Source organism: Mya arenaria, chromosome 5 (genome assembly GCF_026914265.1).
Source record: "Mya arenaria isolate MELC-2E11 chromosome 5, ASM2691426v1".
Taxonomy (NCBI): Eukaryota; Metazoa; Mollusca; class Bivalvia; order Myida; family Myidae; genus Mya; species Mya arenaria.
This window is the reverse complement of record NC_069126.1, coordinates 65,109,302-65,132,270: the sequence shown is the minus strand read 5'-3', so window position 1 is coordinate 65,132,270 and position 22,969 is coordinate 65,109,302. Positions and strand designations below refer to the sequence as shown.

Sequence of the window (22,969 nt, the reverse complement as noted above, 5' to 3'; positions counted from 1 at the left end):
TTTAAATAATGATTTAAGATAATTGCATAACATTTATATGTTCTTATACTTATATTCTTAAGCATGTATTGTTTTCAGATTAGACAGGAAGCCGTCAGAGACATTCATGCACCTGCCGGACGAGTCTTCGACGACAAGATGGTTGAGACGTTCGGCCGAGATGACTTTAATCTGCCACACCCTCGGACGTTGGTCAGACAGTTGAACCGTGCCCGAGAGAAACTCCGACCACAAGAACCCACTTCACTTGATTTTGAGGTATTACAAATGTGCCCTTACATGATATTATTACATACATGTTACATAAAATATGACATGATTTATTAAAGCTTAGGTAAAAGTAATATACTTTGTTGCAAACTTTATATTCACCCTCTTTCAGTTTGACGCCGACTACCTTGGTGAGAAGTTCCTTGTGGGAGATGTTCGTGTTGGGGACGAGCGCCACATGATGTTAGCAACGGCCGACCAGATATGTTTACTTCAGAGGGCCCGTACATGGTACCTGGACGGAACATTTCGTGTGGTCAACAAACCATTTACACAGTTGTGGTCCGTCCATGTTTTTCTTCGACAAGGTGCCACCACAAAGCAGGTCCCCCTTTTATCAATCTCATTAAAATCATATCGTGACGTTCACTTCATTTCATTACGTTATGTACATAGCGTAACGTCGTGAAGCGTGTATTGGGGATCTGATTTTAATCAGATTGCCCTTTTATGCGCGTTAATGTCACGTAGGAGAAAAAACGATTATGAAGCTGTAAGTAGAGACAAACGTAGTGTATTACAATGTCATTTGTATGTCACTGATTGTACGTTGCCTTATAACATTCTCTTCTATTTTACAGGTGCTGAGGAAAATCGTTGAACTCATGGATGTCGCCCCAGTTGTAGAAGCATTCACTATGGACTTCGAAGCAGGTAAATTACTAAATAAAAACCGAGAATATAATTCATCATGTCAACACAGTACTTTATGATATATAACCATAGAATAAGTACAATAAATAAATAATATTTCATACATGCATGATATATTTCTTATCAGGGTTGTGGCAAGCTTTGCGAGAGGTGTTTCCCCGGTCCAAACTTCATGGCTGTGGGTTTCATTGGGCATCCAGCGCCGAGTCCAGGCAGTCGGCTTGCAGGCAACCTATGAGCGACGGGAAGGTGTGCATCAGCATGTAAGGGAGCTCCTGGCCCTTCCTTTCCTGCCTCCTGGTGATATCCCACGGGCTTTTCAGAAGCTAAAGGACCGCTCGGATGGCAGTTCTGAGCAGCTCCGGGAGCTGTTCCATTATGTGACCGACCAGTGGTTAGAAAATTCAATATGGTCACCTGACGAGTGGTCTGTTTACCGAAAAAAACGTTAGGACAAACAACGATACTGAAGGTGAGCTCTGAATATAAACATAACTTAACCTGTTCAACTCTTATTTGTATCATTAACACTATTTATTAAAAGACCCAATGCATATTTCATTAAAACATTTCTTTTATATTTTTTATTTAGGTTGGCACCGACGCATGAATGCACGAGCGGGGAGGGGACAACTGCAGTTCTACGTCTTGCTGGGACTACTACTTAAGGAGGCAAAGCTGGTACCGCTACAGGCCCAGCTGGTGGGAGAGGGTATAGGGAGAAATAGGCGGGAGGTGTACTCCGATATGGATATGCGCATAGATGAGCTTTGGGAGAAGTATGATGCCCATGACATCTTGTGCGAGAACTTCCTCAGGGAGATTGGGGAGATTAATGGATAGTCTGTGACCAAAAAAGAACAGGAGTTTTAAGATATTAAGTGCAAATATGTAATAAAGTTTAGTATTACAAGAATGGATTTTTTATATTTTGTATATATTATATATATATTCTATTAGACCTGTTTGTTTTATTTATTTAATTCCCAAGACATGTTTTCAACATAAATCCCTGTTATTTTATGCTGATGACACGGTTATATTATTATCATATGTTTATTTAGAGGTTAATAAGGCGCCGGTGTGCCGTCTGCCCATAATCTGATGCGTGTTTAAAATATATCAATAATTGGAAATGCGTAATGCATATCTTGGTATGTGCAATTACCTATGCATTTTATGTGATGTGTTCGCTAGTATTTGTAATTTTTGCTAGTTTGCCTTTCTTGTAATTCAAAAGTAAAAGATAGAAAACATTTAACTGGTTGTTTGAATTACTTTGAACTTGTATGTTAAAATATAAAAACGAATGAAAATGCATTTTGCATACATTGATATATATAAATATGCATTAGTCTATGTTATTTCTATCTTCAAATATATATATACATTTTATATAAGTAAAATTGTGTTTTGGTATTATTTTGCACTCCGCAAAAACAGTTATTGCTTAATAACTCAAACAATTTCACAAACCAAGTAAAATAGAACAATAAAGCATACCGCCAACATCAGAGATCTTTATTCGATAATGATACCATCAAAAGGCAATAAAAAAAGGGCCATGTCATAATGAGATTAGTCATATGATAACATCACGGTAGCACTTAATCCGGTATCGAAAAGTTGTACCGGGTACCTGGTGATACCGGTAATCGGCTTTTAGCACCCCCCAACGGGTGCGGGGTGATACAGGAATCCAGTGGATTTCACGTGAAATCCACTCAAAACGTGAAATCCACTCAGAACTCAGTTATTTTAATTAATAATTTATTTTTTTTGTATACATATTAGAAAGTGCCTCATGAAGGGTTTATATTTCAAATTTTATTGAAATTGGTCAAAAAATAAAGAAGTTAGAGCAATTTTTCATTTTTTTCCAAAAATAGATCGGAAATCGTGGTGAAATCCAGATTCCGATAGGTGAAATCCACTCATAACTCATTAATTTTTATAAATAATTTTCTGTTTTTGTATAATTATTAGAAGGTGCCTCATAAAGGGTTTATATTTCAAATTTTATTGAAATTGGTCAAAAAATGAAGAAGTTAGAGCAATTTTTCATTTTTTTTCCAAAAATAGATCGGAAATCGAGGTGAAATCCAGATTCCGATAAGTGAAATCCACTCATAACTCATTAATTATAATAAATAATTTTCTGTTTTTGTATAATTATTAGAAAGTGCCTCATAAAGGGTTTATATTTCAAATTTTATTGAAATTGGTCAAAAAATGAAGAAGTTAGAGCAATTTTTCGAAAATAGATCGGAAATCGAGGTGAAATCCAGTTTTCGAGAAGTGAAATCCACTCCTAACTCAGTTTTATCAATTAGTAATTTTTATTTTTTGAATACGTTTTGGAAAGTGCCTAATAAAGAGCTTACATTTCAAATTTTATTGAAATATATCAATAAATGAAGAAGTTAGAGCAATTTTTCGGAAATCGAAGTGAAACCCACATTTTGACAAGTGAAATCCACTTTTTCAGACGTGAAATCCACTCATAACTCATTTATTTTTAACAAATTAATTTTTCTGTTGAGCAAATAATTGAAAGGGCTTCATAATGGGTTTATATTTCAAATTTTATTCAAATTGATCCAAAAACAAGAAAGTTGAAGTAATATTGTGAGGGCGTTTTGTTGTGTATGCATAATTGTTTATTTTTTTCATGATAAACATAATATCCATACACATCCAGGCCATACCACGTGGAGGCGCCCTCAATCATGGCCCTTTTTACTTTCGAATTTTGAAAATCTTAAAAATTTAATAAATAATCCGAATATTCATATAAAACGTCTCCGTTTTCAATAATAAGCATATTATAAGATATGCTAAGTATATATTACACTTACCGATTCAGTGCTGCTGTGTAGTTGTACTCATCCCCGACACAAGCACACTTTATACACGCAAACTTGAGATGACGTTGGTCCCAAGACTTAAGCTCAAGCTTGCCCATTTGACAACATGTACGATGGCACCACAACTTACAATTATCACAATAAATTGAGTCATGTGCACATGCCTCAAGGCAGACACTACACGGAAAGGTTCCCATTTTATGAACAAATACAGCAGAAATATACAGAAACAATTAATTATCCTTTTAAATATCCAAATATAATAACACAAAATACACAGAAACAATTAATTATCCGTTTAAATATCAAATAATACGTATATCCAACACTACATGTTCATAGCATAAAAAATAAAAACATAGCAATGACAATTGCCATTTCTGATACATTTTATACTTACCATATCTTCTCAAATTCTTTTTCGGCATAAAATAATTACTGCCATTGTACTAAACTTCTTTAATATTACCGCCGAGTATGTTATGTCAACTTTCTCGGATATTTGATGTATCACCTTAACCGCTAAGTGCGAAAGGCGCGAAAGTAACGGCACGTGAGAGTCGTGATCCTCGTCTTTGATAGATATAGATCAAAGACAAGAGTAATTATTAAACGATATTATAGAACTAATATATTGGGTAGTGGTTACTTACAGAAAAAAACAAACCAAAATATTGCATCTCAACTGATTCAGATATTAGATCTAATGTTATATAAGATATCACGACTAAAACGGATTAAATGATACTAATGTAAGTAAATAAAACAAAAAAACAACATTAAAATATAATCATCGGACACAAACTACTACTGTATTAATATTAAGATACTTGATTGAATTTATTTCATTACACTTAGTAGATTTCTTTACCAAATTTTGGATTTCACTTGTCAAAATGTGGATTTCACTTAGCTTTCAGATCTATTTTCAACATATTTATCTAACTTTTTCATTTTTGGGCCAATTCCATTTAAATTTTAAATATAAACCGATGATAATGCCTTTTCAATTATTTGTTCAACAAAAAAAATAATTTGTTAAAAATAAATGAGTAATGAGTGGATTTCACGTCTGAAAAAGTGGATTTCACTTGTCAAAATGTGGATTTCACATCGATTTCCGATCTTTTTTCAAAATAGGTCTACAACTTTCTTATTTTTGGATCAATTTGGATAAAATTTGATATATAAACCCATTATGAAGCCCTTTCAATTATTTGTTTAACAAAAAAAAAAAATTGATAAAAAGAAATGAGTTATGAGTAGATTTCACGTCTGAAAAAGTGGATTTCACTTGTCAAAATGTGGATTTCATTTCGATTTCCGAAAAATTGCTCTAACTTCTTCATTTATTGATATATTTCAATAAAATTTGAAATGTAAGCTCTTTATTAGGCACTTTCCAAAATGTATACAAAAAATAAAAATTACTAATTAATAAAACTGAGTTAGGAGTGGATTTCACTTCTCGAAAACTGGATTTCACCTCGATTTCCGATCTATTTTCGAAAAATTGCTCTAACTTCTTCATTTTTTGACCAATTTCAATAAAATTTGAAATATAAACCCTTCATGAGGCACTTTCTAATAATTATACAAAAACAGAAAATTATTTATTAAAATTAATGAGTTATGAGTGGATTTCACTTCTCGAAAACTTGATTTCACCTCGATTTCCGATCTATTTTCGAAAAATTGCTCTAACTTCTTCATTTTTTGACCAATTTCAATAAAATATGAAATATAAACCCTTTATGAGGCACTTTCTAATAATTATACAAAAACAGAAAATTATTTATTAAAATTAATGAGTTATGAGTGGATTTCACTTCTCGAAAACTGGATTTCACCTCGATTTCCGATCTATTTTCGAAAAATTGCTCTAACTTCTTCATTTTTTGACCAATTTCAATAAAATTTGAAATATAAACCCTTTATGAGGCACTTTCTAATAATTATACAAAAACAGAAAATTATTTATTAAAATTAATGAGTTATGAGTGGATTTCACTTCTCGAAAACTGGATTTCACCTCGATTTCCGATCTATTTTCGAAAAATTGCTCTAACTTCTTCATTTTTTGACCAATTTCAATAAAATTTGAAATATAAACCCTTTATGAGGCACTTTCTAATAATTATACAAAAACAGAAAATTATTTATTAAAATTAATGAGTTATGAGTGGATTTCACCTATCGGAATTTGGATTTCACCTCGATTTCCGATCTATTTTTGGAAAAAAATGAAAAATTGCTCTAACTTCTTTATTTTTTGACCAATTTCAATAAAATTTGAAATATAAACCCTTCATGAGGCACTTTCTAATATGTTTACAAAAAAAATAAATTATTAATTGAAATAACTGAGTTCTGAGTGGATTTCACGTTTTGAGTGGATTTCACGTGAAATCCACTGGATTCCTGTATCACCTCGCACCGCCCCCCAACCAGTGGTCTGCGCATGCGCGAGCAGACGGATTCAAAACAATAACATTCAACGTGCCTATTTATGGAAACTAGGTCATACCTTTTGAAGCTGTCGAGTTTTTATACAATATCAAGAATAATCAGGTGATTTCGTGTCCATGTTAGTATTTTTTTAAATAATATTAGATCTAACAGGACTTTATTACTGCGTGGCTTGGATATTTTCTCGTTTCATTTAAACATCTCAGTGACGAACGTCGCTGTACGAAATTTTCCAACCGTTAAACTTTACGTACGAATTCATGGAAATTATGCCCAGAATTAAGGAAAATAAAGAACAATTTACGTGTGCTAAACAGACGGAATCTGACCGTAAAAGTGGACGTAATATTTAATAGAAACCAAATGATATATAGTACTTCTTTCTGAATAAAATACAATCCTTCACAAACCTTCTATGAGGGTAAGACCTGCTTTATATGCGCCAACTGTTACTTTCAGATCTTGTTTTATCCCTCCAGACATCTACAAGCATTTTAACAAGGAATTTAAACATACATATACAGAAAAACATAATTAAAGACACAATTTTACTGTAAGATTTGTCACTTAGTGACTTACAGTTTCTTAAGTTGACAGCTATTTAAGTTATTTATATACTTTAATTTTTATATTTTATTATTCATTGTATCATGCATGTACATTCTATGATATGGCTTTATGATTATGTAACACTCAATTTAAACATTTCCCTTTTCCACATACAAAAGTAAAGTTATGACCATGTTTTCTATACAAATACAATCTGAAATACCATGTGTTATGAACTCACAGTGAGGGGAATAGCATTATTTTACTTATCTATAGCATGACTTTTTAAAAGACTCATAATTATGTAACAAATAAGATAAAAGAATGACATATAATTTAAGATACATTTTGAAATAAGTTTTTACCTTCAAACCATGAGAGTTCCTGATTATATCCAGCAATCTTCAGAGATTATAGGAATAATAGGAATCTTCAGATGTTAAATCCCCATGGCTGCATGTTTACATCAAGAAAACCCGCCTGAACATCTGAAATCCACTGATCTTATTGGCTACTGAGCCCTGATTCTCTGCATACTCACTGAAATTTTCTGCCTGACCTTAGATAATCTCATAAGCCCAGGCTGTACTGTGAGAAATAGCTTGGTCAATAAACTAACACTACAGAGCACACTGATAAAAGGTTATAAACCAATAACATTACAATGTATGTTTATCATTTTGTGCTTTCTTAAACTTATGAAATGAAAATTTAATAATAATAATAATAAAAATATAGTAATAATAATGATAATAATAATAATACCAAAAATAATAATAATAAATAATGATAATAAATCGATAATATTAATAATAATAAGAATAAAATAAAAGACATTTCTGATGATGCACCATTAAACATAAAAGTCATGAAGAAAAAAATGGAAGTCCCTATTTACGGCCAGAAAATGACCTTTACGTGTGTAATGTAAAACTAAGTCTGTTTTAGCAGTAAAAGTATTTCAGAAATTTTCTAAGTCTGAAATTACAGCCAGAGTCAGTTTCCAACCGTAATTTTGTAATATTTTTTATATTTTCCATACGTAAATGAATGAAGTTCTAGTGTAAGTACATAACTTTCCTGCCCACAAATAAATTACTGCCAGATTACAAGTGTAAATATGATTTTCCTGCCAAATTCTGGCCGGATTCCTGCTGAAAATTTCGTACGGGTCAGTGCGCACAGGCCACAGTGGCTTCATGACAAGGGCTCATTAAATGAGATTTGACAAATTTCAAAAATTTATGTATGTCTGTGCGTCCGTATGTATGTCTGTCTGTCTGTGCGGCTGTCTGTGTGTCTGTATGAATGTCTGTCTGTATGTATGTATGTCTGTCTGTGCGGCTGTATGTGCGTTTGTATGTATGTATGTGAGTATATGTTCACACGGAATCATTTTCTAAGATTAAATTAACTTACCGGCCAGTCTTTTATACCCAAACGTGACAACCCACGTATTTATCCAAATATAACGTTTATTGTTGCAGTATTTCTACTTTTTTTCTTCGGTGCATTTTGTTTGAATATGCCGTAAAGGTCAATCTTACTAGCATAGAATCTTTTAGATGGGAATCTTGCCTTATCAGAACAGTAAAAAATATTAGATTATCTCAACTATTTATGGAACTATGCTCTATTGATAAGGTCTGTTTGGAATGAGGAATTTTTGCACATATTCACCTTATATTAATTTATATATATCCCGGAACAACCTATTTTTGACCACAACCTATTTTCGACCGCCTCCTGAAAATGGGTTAAACACTTCTATTTTGCGTCACTTCCGGTAAAAATAAGCTCCAATTGTTAACCATAACAGTAGAACTGTCAGAAAACTTCATTTGAAAAAGAATGGGAATGGTAGTGTTAAAAAAACTATAGTTATACTTGAAACAACACCAATTTGTCATTTTTGCCAAATTAGACCCTTCGTTTAAAATGATTTCACATGTAAAATACTTCTTTAAAATCGTGTTGTTTTTGTTTGTAAGATCTTACATATCTACCAAAGCCTAAAACCTATGCCCTATCGTTTTCTAAGTATAGTGTACAACATTAAAAGGGCATCAAAATATGGTATGTTGCTTATTCTAAAATTAATGAAATTTATCTACTGGTAACTATATTGAATTGCATTTGGGCGCTCAGTTACCATAAAATTATATATATTGCAGCCTAGGCAGGTCATATGAAGCTCATTCAGAGTTGGACCAGTGATAACAGGGTTCATGATGGGTGAATTTATCATTTTGTACCCATGTGAAAGCCATTAGAAGGGATGATGCATTCCTTTGCCTCTCTTGTGGTGATAAGTAACTAAAAAGTGACTGTATGGCAAATATGTTTATATTTAATTACTTTTTTTTTTTAAATAAAATACATTAAACAGTTCAAACAAGTTATACAAATTAAAATAAAAAATATAGTGCACAAACTTTTGTTGCGAAGTATAGTTAAAGGTCATGGTCGAAAGCATGTTGTATCTAGTTCAAATACAACATGTGACAGCCGCCATTTTGGATTCAAAATGTAAACAACAGACGATTGAAACAGATTTATTTTTTTTGAAAGATGAATGATTGCTTTAAATGGTACACACAAACATTTATATTTTATCTTCATTTATGCTTTACGATGAAATATGGGGTTTTAACAGTGAAATAACAACAGTGAAAATATCAATTTGATATTTTCACTGCAAAATAAGGAGTGAAAATATCAACTTTCAGAACTACTTTTAAATTCCTTTGTTGTTACATGTACTTGCCTTGATCAAAACAGAACACTGGACTTCAGTAAATTATGTCAAAAAATGTTAAAAAAAAATAAAGATATGTTTTATAAATTTAAATAAATATATAATTGGAAATTAACAACTTAACTGTTTATTACCAGTTATCCCGTTTATCAAACATTTTACTGATCTTTGAAGCTGAATGTTCGAACATTTGCTTTCATACCTAATAAATTACAGTCAAAAACAACTGTTCGAACATAAATAAAATTTTATATCATCGTTCAAATGTATTTTGAACTGTTAACCGTTGTAGTACGTAAATGAGCTTCCTGGAGAATTCACACAACAATTTACAGATAGATCCGATATTTTTTACCCCACCCACACCTCAAAATGTGTCAACAAACTAGCATGGCATTTAAAACAAACATTTTAAAGCGAAACAGACTGGTCTCTGACAGTAAGATGACTGAATATTAACTTACTATAAAAACACGCGTACAAGCTGTTTTAAACTAAGAAGAATGGTTAAAATCCAATGAGTATCCACATTTGTTTTGCTAACACATTTGACCTTCCAAATTTTCATTCTTTAAATAGCGGCGTAGTAAATTGGTTATGTATTCATGCCCATCTTAAAATAAAAAGTGTTTTCATTATTTTTTGGAACATATGTGCACTAATAATACTTCATTGTTTGCTGTTCTCAGCAAACCGAAAGTAGAAAAGTTGACAGCTATAATTATGCATGAGGGGCGCCCCACGGGTAGCGGCGTAAAGCCCACTCTTTTCAAAAAAAGGGGGTAATTCAGAAATAAATAAAAAAAAAACATATAAAACTCCGAAAATAAGCATAAAAGAAACAGAAAATTTGTTTATTTCAGTGTAAGATCGTATTTAATTTCACTCGTGATCATAAAAAAACTACATTTTCACTCGTGGCTTCGCCCATCGTGAAAATATGTTTTTCTATGACACTCGTGAAATAAAATACGATCTTACACTGAAATAAACAAATATCCTCTATATCACTTATTTATGATTAAAATGTAAATAATCCTTAGGCGGTCGAAAACCCATTGTTCCGGGATAATACTAATTTTCTTTCATGAGAAATTGTTGTGGAATATTTTTAATTGACATATTTTCACTATTTTGACCAAAATAAATAATAATAAAAAATAAAAAAAAGTATTAAAAAAAAATCTATTACTTTATCAGTATACAAGCACCTTTGTTTGAACCGATTTATTATGATTTTAATGAGCCCTCAAGACACTGTGGCATAGGCCTTAGACACTATAATTCAGTATTGTGTTCACTTTGTGAAATAGATTTCAATCATACTGGTACAATGAATAAAAAAATTATCCTCTATGTAATATATGACTACTCGTTACAGATCCTCTATATCTGATATTATTTATTTCTGCATAATATTTGTAAACAAACATGTTGAAATTTGATGAAATTTCAGTTTAATTACACTAAAATGGACAAAACTTACAGGCACATAGCTAGGGCGATTTTGGGATAAGGCAAATCGAAATTAGTTCATTAATGGGCAGCATAGTAACCCCTTCACCCCCTACCCCCTTCGTTTTTTCTTTCAAATTTGAGGGTTTTGGTATGACAAAAACTTTGACCTATTAAAATTTCATTAGCCAACTGCGTATTTGGGTACAGTCAGCTACAGGCCCGACTTAACAAAATCATAAAATAGATAACACATATTTATAATTTGTATCAACATCTTTTACTTTCTTAAACTTTTTATGGTGATATTTTTTCAGCATGGGTCGCAACAAGAAGATGACCCAAGGGACATCAGAGATATCATCTCTCAGGTAAAAACTTTAATTAAATGATACATTTATTATCCTCCGCTCAAAATCCCCTGCCGAAAGTCAATGGGGAATTAGTAATTGTAGGGATTTTTGTGTGTGCGTGTGTGTGTAGGGGTAGAGGGTAGTCTAAAATAAGAGACATGTTATATGGGATTCTTCCAATCCCGAAAGTCTTAATGGGTTTGTGCAAAAACGGGGGTTTTGAAAATATTGAAATTGTATTTAGAGAAATATTTTATGTTTGAAATAGATAATAAAGGTTTATATATTCATATTTTATGTGTAAGTGCAAAGATATTTTGCTCAAAACAAGAATTAAATGTTTTTAAACACAGGATTTACCTTTCCAATAAAAGGAAACTTGACTGACACAGACAACAATTATGTCAAGCGAAACAACTCGACCCTATCGTAATAACTCAGCAATCTTCGACAAGCTTCGAGATAGTCCTCGTAAATACAATCGTAACAACTCGGCCATGGCCGAAGTGTTCCGATTGTTTTAAAACTGTGAGCCACAGCCTTGCAGGTGCCCTTCATATATATATATCGTTTTGTTTTGACATTATGAAATGAAGAAAAACACATCAAACTCATAATTAAACATTGGATATTTATTTTTTGTGAATGGAACTTATATAAACTGGTTAGGAAGCAGTTTCTGACAGTTTTTAAACGTTTTAAAAATAATAATATATATATGTGTTTAAATACCTACTAAAATTGTTCACATTTTTGATAACTACAGCTCAAGCAGCTATTGTCAATATATTTTTCACATGTGTGACATCACATATAGTGTATCTAATAGGGGTGCAATGAGGGTACTTACACTGTTCTGATTAGCTTGTGACGGGAAGCAGTGGCAGGGCAGAATAAAGGTCACTGCCTATTATTGATGAAACAATTATCGAGTATAATCGATAAATCATCGCTGACAGTGCTATGTCTACAACAATCGATAGTGGTTGTCCAAAATTGATGTCGCTAATGTTACTTCCGGTAACTAGGTGTTTGTTTTGTTTTGCTGTAAAAGTCGAGTAAATGTCAATATTTTTTTCCGGTATATTCTCTTTGAACTCCTTTTTATCAAGGGAGGTCACTCTCTTACACAATTTTGGTAAATGTAAACAAGTTTGCTTAAAAGCTTACAAATTCTCCTAAAATTACAAATTGTTTTTAATTGTGAATATATTTCATAAAACCTTCTTCAATAACCAGTGTCTCTATTGTGTAGTTGGTCTGGTCTTACCTTTAATAACTGGGGATCTCGGCTCGATGCATTCTGTTTTTGAAACCTTTTTTGGTATGGTTTGTAATTAACTAATTTACTTTTTTGTTGAACGTTTTATGAAATTAAGATCAGGGCTTGAATTTAGCTTATTTTGATACTCGCAAATTTTTGCGAGTGCTTAAATTTTCAACTCGCAAAACCAGACACTCACTGGCATTTTTTAAGGCAAATCTTTGTTTTTGCTAGGAAAAATAAATTTTGTATGAAAAACAATGATTTAAGGTATAGTTTAATTGTTTTAATGAATTTCAATTATCATGTAATTGTACATTAAACGATATAATCATATATGTAACACTGACACTACGTACTGAGTAGGTCCGATCAGGCCAATATTGATCTGTGCAAAATATTTTGAAAATGTTCCTAATTTGTCATTTGTGTTGATGGTCAATTTAATGTTCAACTCCCTCAACCACTCGAAACAGTTTTAACGACCGGATTGTCTCATTTTGGCTTCTTTTTGGGAACTGATTGATCATCGTCATCAGCCATCAGCGATATTAAATCAATAAGCATAAAAAATATTTTTGCTTGTCATCATTATACAGACCATTATCCAGGGTTCCCACGCTACCGGGAAAACGGGAAAAAGTCGGGAATATCGAAAAGTCGGTTCCCGGTCGTGAAAATGCCTTGAATTTTGAGATTATATGTTAAAATCGGGAAAAAGCCGGGAAAAGTAATATTTAAAGTTCGAACTGTTTTGGGTACGAAACTAGTAAAAGTAAGTACTCTCGATCATCTAGACGCTTGCATCTGCCACTGTTCTGTTGAATTGACTCTGATTAGAGCGGCTGAATGATCGAGACTAAGAAGGTTTCCGGTACCACATGCAAGCGTTTATTTGTCACTGCCCGCCTTGGTCACGATATAATGACAAAAAGTGTTTCACAAAGGGTAAAAAATCAAAGTATTCAAATAGCCATATTACATATGTTCCATAACAGTAGGGTCATGGTGTTATAATAATTGGAATAAAATCATTAGGTTCGAGCTCCAGTTTTTTTTTTCAGGGAGGTTTATGTATCAAGGAATACTGGAAAAAAAATAATTTTGTGATGTATATTTAAATGCTTTTGATAATGTGACAGAACTCTTTTATAATGCTTTTTTTAGCCAGACTTGTTGCATAGGTGCCAAATAAACAGTTATGGGCAAAATAATTGACTTTATTCCTTCTTAGTAGAAATAAATGAGATTTAACCATAAATGTCATGATATTATTTTGAATTTGACTGCTTGTAAATGATCTACCATTTTTAGAAGCCCAAGGAAGCAAATAAAAGTGATTTTTTCTAACACCAGAATCAAAAACAAACAAGGCCATACCAATTTTTCAGCATTATCTTGATGCATAATTTTTTTAGATCACTTTCTGTATCCGGTCTGAAGTGTCTACAGATGGGACAAAAGGCACACTATATATTTACATATGAACTTTAAGTTCAATTACAAACCTAGTATAAACATCTCTTGTTGCAAAAATGCTAACAGAACACAAAAATGAAGTACAAGATATTTAATATTTCTAAAATTCAGTAAGACAACCTTTTACAATGTAATTGTAATTTGATAATCGGACCTTTTAAGTTCAGTTTTAAGTTGCAACTTTCAAAGGTGAAAATTCATTGAATTATAATGGTGTCAATCAGTATATGTTTTAAATTCCTCATTGAACACCAAATGTAAGATTTTTCACTAGTTCAGTTGTTAGAAATAGACACGATGTAAATGTACCATGTGTTGTAAGTGTCTACGGATGGGACATAAAACTATTTAATGTAATACCAAGCTGCAGGCATAAGGTATTCCCTGATGGTATCCACAATACTTATACTGTATCCAGTTACTAACTACTTCAATGTTTCAAGGAAATTTTAACTTAGAAACATGTTTAATTAACAATAACCAGGGCATTTTATATTGTACCCACAGGTCCGACTATCAGACCCATTCCTAAAGCAAAATATTGATATATTTTTCCAATCTTCAGAAAAAAATCCCAATCAAAAGTAAAACAGTGTTTTTACCTGTACCGGTTCATTCAACATCCTAGAATTAGGTGATGTTTTGGGGATAACTGAATTCAGAAATCATTGATTTGCATCACATTCAGAGATCATTTGAAATGAAAAATTAGTATCTGTCATGATTCATTGCAATAAATATTTACACCCAAGCATTAAGATTTCAGCTGTTTTAGGGCTTTTGAAAGGGAAAATAAACTTATATTTAATAATTTCCTCATTTGCAGGAGACTGAAAAGCTTGTTATTTTAACTGTAAATTTTCCCAATTTAGGCATAATTGTGACGCAAATTTTCCCAAAATGTCTAGGAACCTTTTTCCAAAAATGGGCAGAAAAAGCCCTGATGACTGATATATATACTCCAAAACTGAGAAACTGTTCTGAATCATATGTAAAAATGACATTTTGTCAATGACCTTTTCTTAACTACTTAAGAACTCCAGAAAATAAATAATTCATATGCCTCGGCCAAGGTCATTGTCATTACTTGAGATTGGATGTTCTCTCCATCGAGTAACTTTACATCTTTTTTATTCAGTACTTTTCCGGACACATCTACTGACAAATAACAGTTCCTGCAGTCAGCCTATCTTTCCTTGTCTTTCTTGGTTTTAGTTTCCACTTCTTTTCATTGGTGTTGTCTATTTTCCCTGTTGGTCGCCTTGTAGGAAGGAAGCAATCCCACTACCAAAGCTAGTATGGTATTTGGTTATATTCCTATCAAGCACACATTGCAACACATTGTTGTATTCTGTCTTCTTTTCTTGTGAAGTCCCTCCATGACTCAATTTCACATCCTGTATTCTTCTTAAATGTTGTTCATATTGACTGTTTCGCTCAGCTTTAAATTTCTTCTAGCACTCTTTGGTAAAATAACACCCTTTTCTTCCAAATTTCTTCTTATCGTTGGTGACATACTCTATCAGTTTTTCTTACACTCTTGTTTTACGCTTTGGTGTTGTAGGCATACTTTCTTTTACTTTTGATATTGCTCTATATTTTGTTCTTCTTGCTTCTTGAATTAAATGGAGGCTCACACATCTCATTACTTATATTTCAGCTGAATTTGTGGCTGTTCTGGATCTGTTAATATCATCGTTGTCTATTGTACCATCTGTTTTTGTTTGATCAATGTTTGTAGTATCTTGGTCTGTTGAAAGACTATGTTCACTGTATTTATTTAAGTTTTATCCCCATCGTCCAATTCTGTACTTTAAGCATCTTTAAGCACATTCTTCTTCTTTTTCAGGCTTTCATTTTCTTTCATTTCTCTATTCTTATTGTTACACGGTGTCTGTCTAGGAGTCCGGTTTTCTCCATTAGTTTTGTTTGTGATATTGTCTGCACCTTCTTTCTTTTTGGCAAGCTTAATTTCATTTTCTTTTCTCTCCATATTTATTATTGTTTTTTGGTTTCTCTTGGATCACTTTCTTTTTCTCCCTTTGTCAATTTGCCTATCATGTGTTTTTCCTTTCAGCATCTTTCCTCTTCATTTCATCATATTTTTCATTTCTTTCATTTTTCAGTTTTCCTCTGTATATTTTCATTCTAAAGGCTTTTGCACTTACATTAATGTCAATTTCAGGTATATTTGAATGGTTTTTATTTCTCTGCTTGTCCATTTTTGTATTAATGTTAATTCTAGTCACACCTGAATTGATAAATGGACATTTCGTACATAGCGTGATTTAAATGTCCCATCCGTAGACATTTACCAGCTTTACTGTACTTCATTTTTTTAACCATAAATAAATTTCTAATAGGCCTCTTTATGTCTGGCTAAAACAACATAATCCATCCTGTATTTTGGCTACTTATTTTAATTCCCAAACATACACACTATAGAAAAAATAAGTTAAGGCATGAATTTCAATGTTTTCAGCAACGTATAGAAGTGGAAAAATGAAAATACAACGGTAATGAGTTGTTTTTGGTAATCCATTGCCTAAACTGGTTTGAATATGTGCTACATTTCTGTCAAAGGAAAGTGGTTCTTTCTTAATATATGCAAATTTTGAGCATTTTTTTTAAATGTGAAAAGAATAAGGCAAATAAATGCATTTTTTACATTTAAATCTTTATAGGTCTACCTAGTAAATTTATAGCCATCAACAATAATGAGCAATTGTGAATAACAGTAACACATGTAAACATATTAACATCAAATAGTTCAGTTATAGAGATAATTTTAAGTACAAGGTAAAGTGTTACACTTGCAACAACTTTAAGAATTGTGAACAATTAAAATGCATTTTCATTTCTACCCACAGATTATGATATAACACGCATAAAATAATGGCAAAACTGATTGTAAAACTCCCTTTGAACGGAAAATCATTAAGATCACTCACAAAGAAAGCTGATGAACAAACTGAAAACACAAAGCAAAGTTACTTCATCAAAGGACAGAGTAAGGAAATATAGGGAAAAGCTTAAAAATGGTCCAAGTAAGATGGAAAAGCTTGAACAAATCAAAAAAATAAAACAAGAGAAAACAAAGCTGAAATTGTTATGAGAGACAGAATGAATCCATTAATGTTGCATTTCAATAAAAAAGAAAAACAGATTAAGAATGAAAAAACTGAGAAAAAGGAAAGCTGACCAAAAAAAGGAGACAAAATTCATCGAAGATTGAACAGACCAAAACATCAAAGAATTATTTAAATTTTTATCATGTTAAAGGGCACATAAATTGGATAGGACTCGTAAACGAGTTACTCGAGCATCAACATGATAACCACGGGAATCAGAAAAATGGACTCAGGCTGTAACTAAAATCTTTAAAAAGGTAACACCAATGAGAAAGTCAATGTAGTCAATTGAAACTCATAAAAGTACAGTTGGAAAGATGGTAGGGGTAGGGGAAGTTTGGAGGTCCAGAAAACACACAGCATAGATCAAGAGAAAATTATACATGAAGTTCTTAGGTTTAGTCAAACTGGGAGTGTACAAGTGGCCAGACCGAGATGACATCGCTTTGCAATCAGAAGGAGATGTTCAGTCCAGAAACTTAGTCATCCAGAGCTGTTGCCTGGCAGGGGCCTCAAAATGAGATTTAATATGAATTAAAAATTGATTAACAAACTGTCAAAGAACTGTTTCCTTGTTAAATAATGGGTAAAAAATATGTTAACATGAATTGTACACATGTCTGTTATGACTTTAACATTGAAAAAGTTGTCAGTGAAACATAAACTAAGAGACTGTTTTGTGTTTGAATCAGTACTTTAGTCTATTTGTTAATTGTTAACTGAGGTACAGTTTAAAAGTTAATTTACTGTTTATCTATCACTTGTTGTGGTATAATATCAAATAGTTGAAGCAAATGAATTGATCATCTAAACAACAACAGATTTGTAATAAAGTTAATCAAGATGTGCTAAATTGTTGCAAGTGTAACATTTCGCATAATTAAAATGTTATCATGGAATTATCATACATAATGTATATAAACATTAATAATAATGGATTAAAAGCAAAGTTGTATCACCAGAAAGTGGTTTAAACTTAAAACAATACCATGTTCAAGCTAAGTCCTTTCAAATTGATATACATATATGCATCTAGGAAAATTATTGCTGAAAATTGAAATTTGTTGTTTTTTAACTTTATATTCTTTGTAGAATGTTTAAATCTTGAGTCTCAAGAGAATTCCTTGTTAAAATAAGCTATCACCATTAAATAAAGTATAAGCTTCCATTAAGGAAAGAAAACCTACACCTTGCCCATTGTGTAGCAAGTGTAACATATTTACAAAAAAATACTTCATTTTTTGGATAGAAATTTTTTAATTTATAATGTCATTGTGATGTTAAAACCAAAGTTTGTCTTTACCATTAAGGTCTCAATATTATATTGCAAGAGCTGTTTTTAGGCTTTAAAGTCTTAAATAAAAAATAAACAAACTTTTCAAGGTGTTTATTGAAAAAATAATTCCTAATTACTCAGAAAAATGGCAAAATTTGAAAAATGTTGGAAATATCTAGCTATTTTCTGTAAATACTGATACATATAAACTTGCTACTTTTTAACAATATCAAAAATAGGTGAGATATTGATGTTTTAGACTTGTTTCATGTTTCTGAAAAATATGACTTTATTGTAAAAAATGAAGAATACTATTAATAAAACATGTTGATATCATTATATTTATGATGACCTGTGTATTCGCCCCTTTTATTTTCATGAACTTTGAAGTCATAACATGTTATAACAGTAAAAATAGATGGCTGCTTGACTGCATTTGAAATTTGACATATCTGACACATTGCAGCCTCATTATTTTTGAAATCACTCATATAGCTGAATTGATCAATGCAAGTAGATTTTTTTTTAAAATGAGTTCAAGTTGTTCAATAAATGTTTAAAGCTTCCCTCTCACGGATTGAACAATTTGACAACTTTCTTACTTTTGTCTTGGAACGAGCCAATTTTGGCAAAAATCCATGAAAACCAATTATTTAAGACTGCAGGCAAAAAGATAGATCACAGATATTTATATTTAAGATCAAAAATTGGTGTTTTATGCATATTTATTTAACCATTAATAAACCATAAAACATAAATTTTCGAACATAAATATGAAAATTAGCGATCTGATCTTTTGTTGGCAATCTTTTATCGTTGGTTTGCAGATATTTACGTCAAAAGTTGATCTATCTCAAACAAAAATTAAATAAGTTGTTAAAAAAGTATCTATGAGAGTGCAGCTTTAAAAAATGTTCAGAAAGTAAGTTTTTGTTCAGAGAGTAAAACTTTTTTAATGTGATATTTGATTATATTTACCTTCAGCATGCATTTATCCACCAATTACGAAAATTGGTATTGTTAGGAGATCAACCGGCACCAAACCGTGCTGGCTGATCAGGGTCCACACTGTTCTATGCACATATAGTAGGTAAGCCTTTAAGTTTCCAAGTACTAAGCAAATACAAATAGCCTAGACCCTGATCATGCCAGCTAATCCGTGTCTACACTGTTCACAGAGGCCAAAAGTATTCAGCATGCTAAGGTTAATCATGTTGTTCAATAAATGTCTAAGAAGTTCAGAAAGGGAAAGGTTTTGTTTTTGAGAATAAAACCCTTTGAAAATGACATTTGATGTTATTTAACATGTTGTTTACTAAATGTCAAAAATGGCAAATAAGTTATTTCACTGAAATGTTTCGTTGTAATAACTGTGAAAAAGGTTGAGAGGAAGTCTGGAATTTGCAAAAAAAACCTTGAAAAAGTCTGGAATTTTACTTAAAGAAAAATGTGGGAACCCTGATTATCCCTAAATACCGCCGCCAAAAATGGAAACGAATTCGAAAGACAAGTCTAAAAAACTACATAGTAACGAGTACCTGCCACATAGTAACAAGTACCTGCCTGTGTGCATAACGTTAATCTACGTCATCAATTTCTGTGTGTATTGGAAAACGAAAGTAGGCATTTCTAAAATTAGTTTTATATCTAGTGTGCAGGAATTGATCACCGATTATGTTCATATCTATTTCAAGGATTGCATAATTATGTTACTGCAAATTTTTGCGAGTGTCTTTAAATTTTCCAATTTTGGCTCGCATTTTGCGAGTGTGCGAGTGCTAAATTCGAGCCCTGATTAAGATATCCTTATGAAATGTTCAATATACAGGTAATTGAATGTAATGTTGGTTCATAAATATTTTGTATGGTTTTACATGGATAAATGCTAAGATAGCTTACTTGATGCAGTGTGCATGATTTTGCAATTAATGTGCAATTATTAAGTTTGTGTTGTGTTGTTATGTTTTTTCGTTAAGTTATTAAGAACACTTAAAGGTTGTGGGAATTTACTTTAGCATCACACATACTGAATCCAGGTTTAACTATTAAAATGATCATGATGATAATATGTATAAAGAATGTATTATTCCTTACTGATGTACTTTCGATTATTGTCTGATAGTAAATCGAAATGCTTGGTCGGATTTGATTCGATTATCGATAGTAAATGAAGTCTGATTTTCAAACACTACTGCCTATTGTGTGTTTTCATTACCGTAAATGACTGGGTATAAGACGATAGGGGGTATTAGACGCAGGCAAAAAAATCTATGAAAAGTCTGAGAAAAAACTTTTAATCTAAGTTTTGGGTTAAAGGACGCATAGAAAATATGTCAAAATCTTCTGCAAATCTTGGCCACCATGTTTGTTGACAGTGACGAAATTATTTTTTTTCGTGAAAATGGCGATGGTTTTCTTTAAAACCATACAATGATAATGCAAAATATGTTTCATTTTTATTCGTTTCATGTTAGGATAGGTACTGAAAATTACTTAGTGTGACAATTTGTTTCTGGATGGCACTGAAATGTACCTTTTATGTCTATTTGTAAAGATTTCTTTCTCACAGTATATGACATTATTCCATTTAACAGTGTGGAAATCGCTCCCAGATAAAAAATTTTATCTGAATTCAAAACCTGTTTATTTTTTAACTTGTTATGCAAGATAATGATAATGTAAAAGAAAGCATGTAAAAATAAAAGTTATAGCTAATTTAGTTTGCTTTTAATTAAATATTTAAATTCAAGATTGCTAACATCATTTTTTGACGGAATATTTGACAGACATTTTTATGTTCGCAACTTCAAATTTGTTGAAATATTCAAGAGTTTCTTACATTATTGTAATAAACATTTCATCAGGTTGATAAAACATGAAAACTTTGTGCTAAATCAAACACTATATTAGCAGAAAACATTTCAGATACAAAATTATTCAATTTTTGTTTTTTTATGTAATAAAACTTTAAAAAGATTAAAATATTTGTCAAAATGTTATAACATATTACCGTTACTATTTAGATTTATAAAGATTAGTTCTAGAATAAATAAAGTTATTGAAAATTTCGTTTTTGCATTGAAGAGAGGACGGAAAATAGTAACATTAGCATGATGTAACATTAGCAAAAAAACACTGCCCGTTTGTAGTAACATTAGCACAAAATCAAAAACATTCATTTGAAGCAATACTACATAACTTGTACTGATCATTTATTAAACAAATATAATATAGCAGTTCCTTGTTAGTTATATCTATAGATGATATTTTTTTATTAAACAAAAAAGTACCTATATCGCTACATTATGTTTTTTGCTAATGTTACAAATGGACAGTTGTCCATTCTGCGAATGTTACTTATGGACAGTTTTGATCAGGATCAGCTAGTCATCTAATCCTTATCATGTTGATATTTTATTGTGAATAGGATAAATTGACAACATTATGTATGTGCCCTTAACCCATTAACTAGCCTCTGTTGTATGCTATGGTGCTTTGTAACATATCAGCATGGTAGACGGATGTTGTGTGTATTGTGTAAGCATGTGGTAGCTGAACAACATTGTATGATTGTCCTTGTAATTCTATATCCTTCATAACATTTTCTTGTCTGAAGTACATCACCATTTGCTTTAACTCCTGAAATGTGGTTGCTTGTTCCAATGTCTCAAGCACAGTTTTGAAACAGATGGAACTGCTTTTTCCGGTTTGACCATTTCCTCGAGGTGACTCTGTATCTGGATCTGTGGATTGTCTTTTCTGGACAACGCACTTCTTGGTTTTTGGCTTGGTTTTTCTTGTTGGACCATTTCGATGAGATGAATCTGAATCTGTATCTGATTCAGTGGATTGTCTTTTCTGGACATCGCACTGCCTCGTTTTTGGCTTGGTTTTTCTTGTTGGACCATTTCGATGACATGACTTTGTATCTGGATCAGTGGATTGTCTTTTCTGGACAACGCACTTCTTGGTTTTTCGCTTGGTTTTTCTTGTTGGACCATTTTGATGAGATGAATCTGAATCTGTATCTGATTCAGTGGATTGTCTTTTCTTGACATCGCACTTCTTGGTTTTTGGCTTGGTTTTTCTTGTTTGACCATTGCGATGAGATGAATCTGAATCTGTATCTGATTCAGTGGATTGTCTTTTCTGGACATCGCACTGCCTGGTTTTTGGCTTGGTTTTTCTTGTTGGACCATTTCGACGAGACGACACTGTATCTGGAGTGGGCTGGCTTTCCTGGCATTTCAGTCTCTCAGGCACAAGGGTCTTTATTTCAAAAGTATTCACATACTTAGCATTTAAGCAGCCCCGGTCATCCACCTCACAATTGTTACAAAAACATGATAGATTTCTAACTTTCAGTTTGTCTTTGACAACCTAATATTCAGCACTTGGTGTAGCTTTCTTGTATTTGGAACTGTTTTAACATTTGTAACATCTG

The 22,969-nt window shown here is 32.0% G+C and overlaps 1 protein-coding gene across 4 annotated transcripts in view; it reads left to right on the top strand.

Annotated features, from left to right (window-relative positions):
• Window positions 1-6,283: 6,283 nt before the first annotated feature.
• LOC128234100 (uncharacterized) overlaps window positions 6,284-22,969 on the top strand; it is a 48,243-nt gene continuing 31,557 nt past the window's right edge. For 2 of the 4 annotated variants that reach the window (XM_052948104.1, XM_052948101.1), the window contains exons 1-2: window positions 9,323-9,400; window positions 11,340-11,393. In XM_052948104.1, the coding sequence (XP_052804064.1) occupies window positions 9,381-9,400; window positions 11,340-11,393 (74 nt within the window). In that variant the 5' untranslated portion in view covers window positions 9,323-9,380. The other 2 variants (XM_052948102.1, XM_052948103.1) reach the window with 2 other exon arrangements.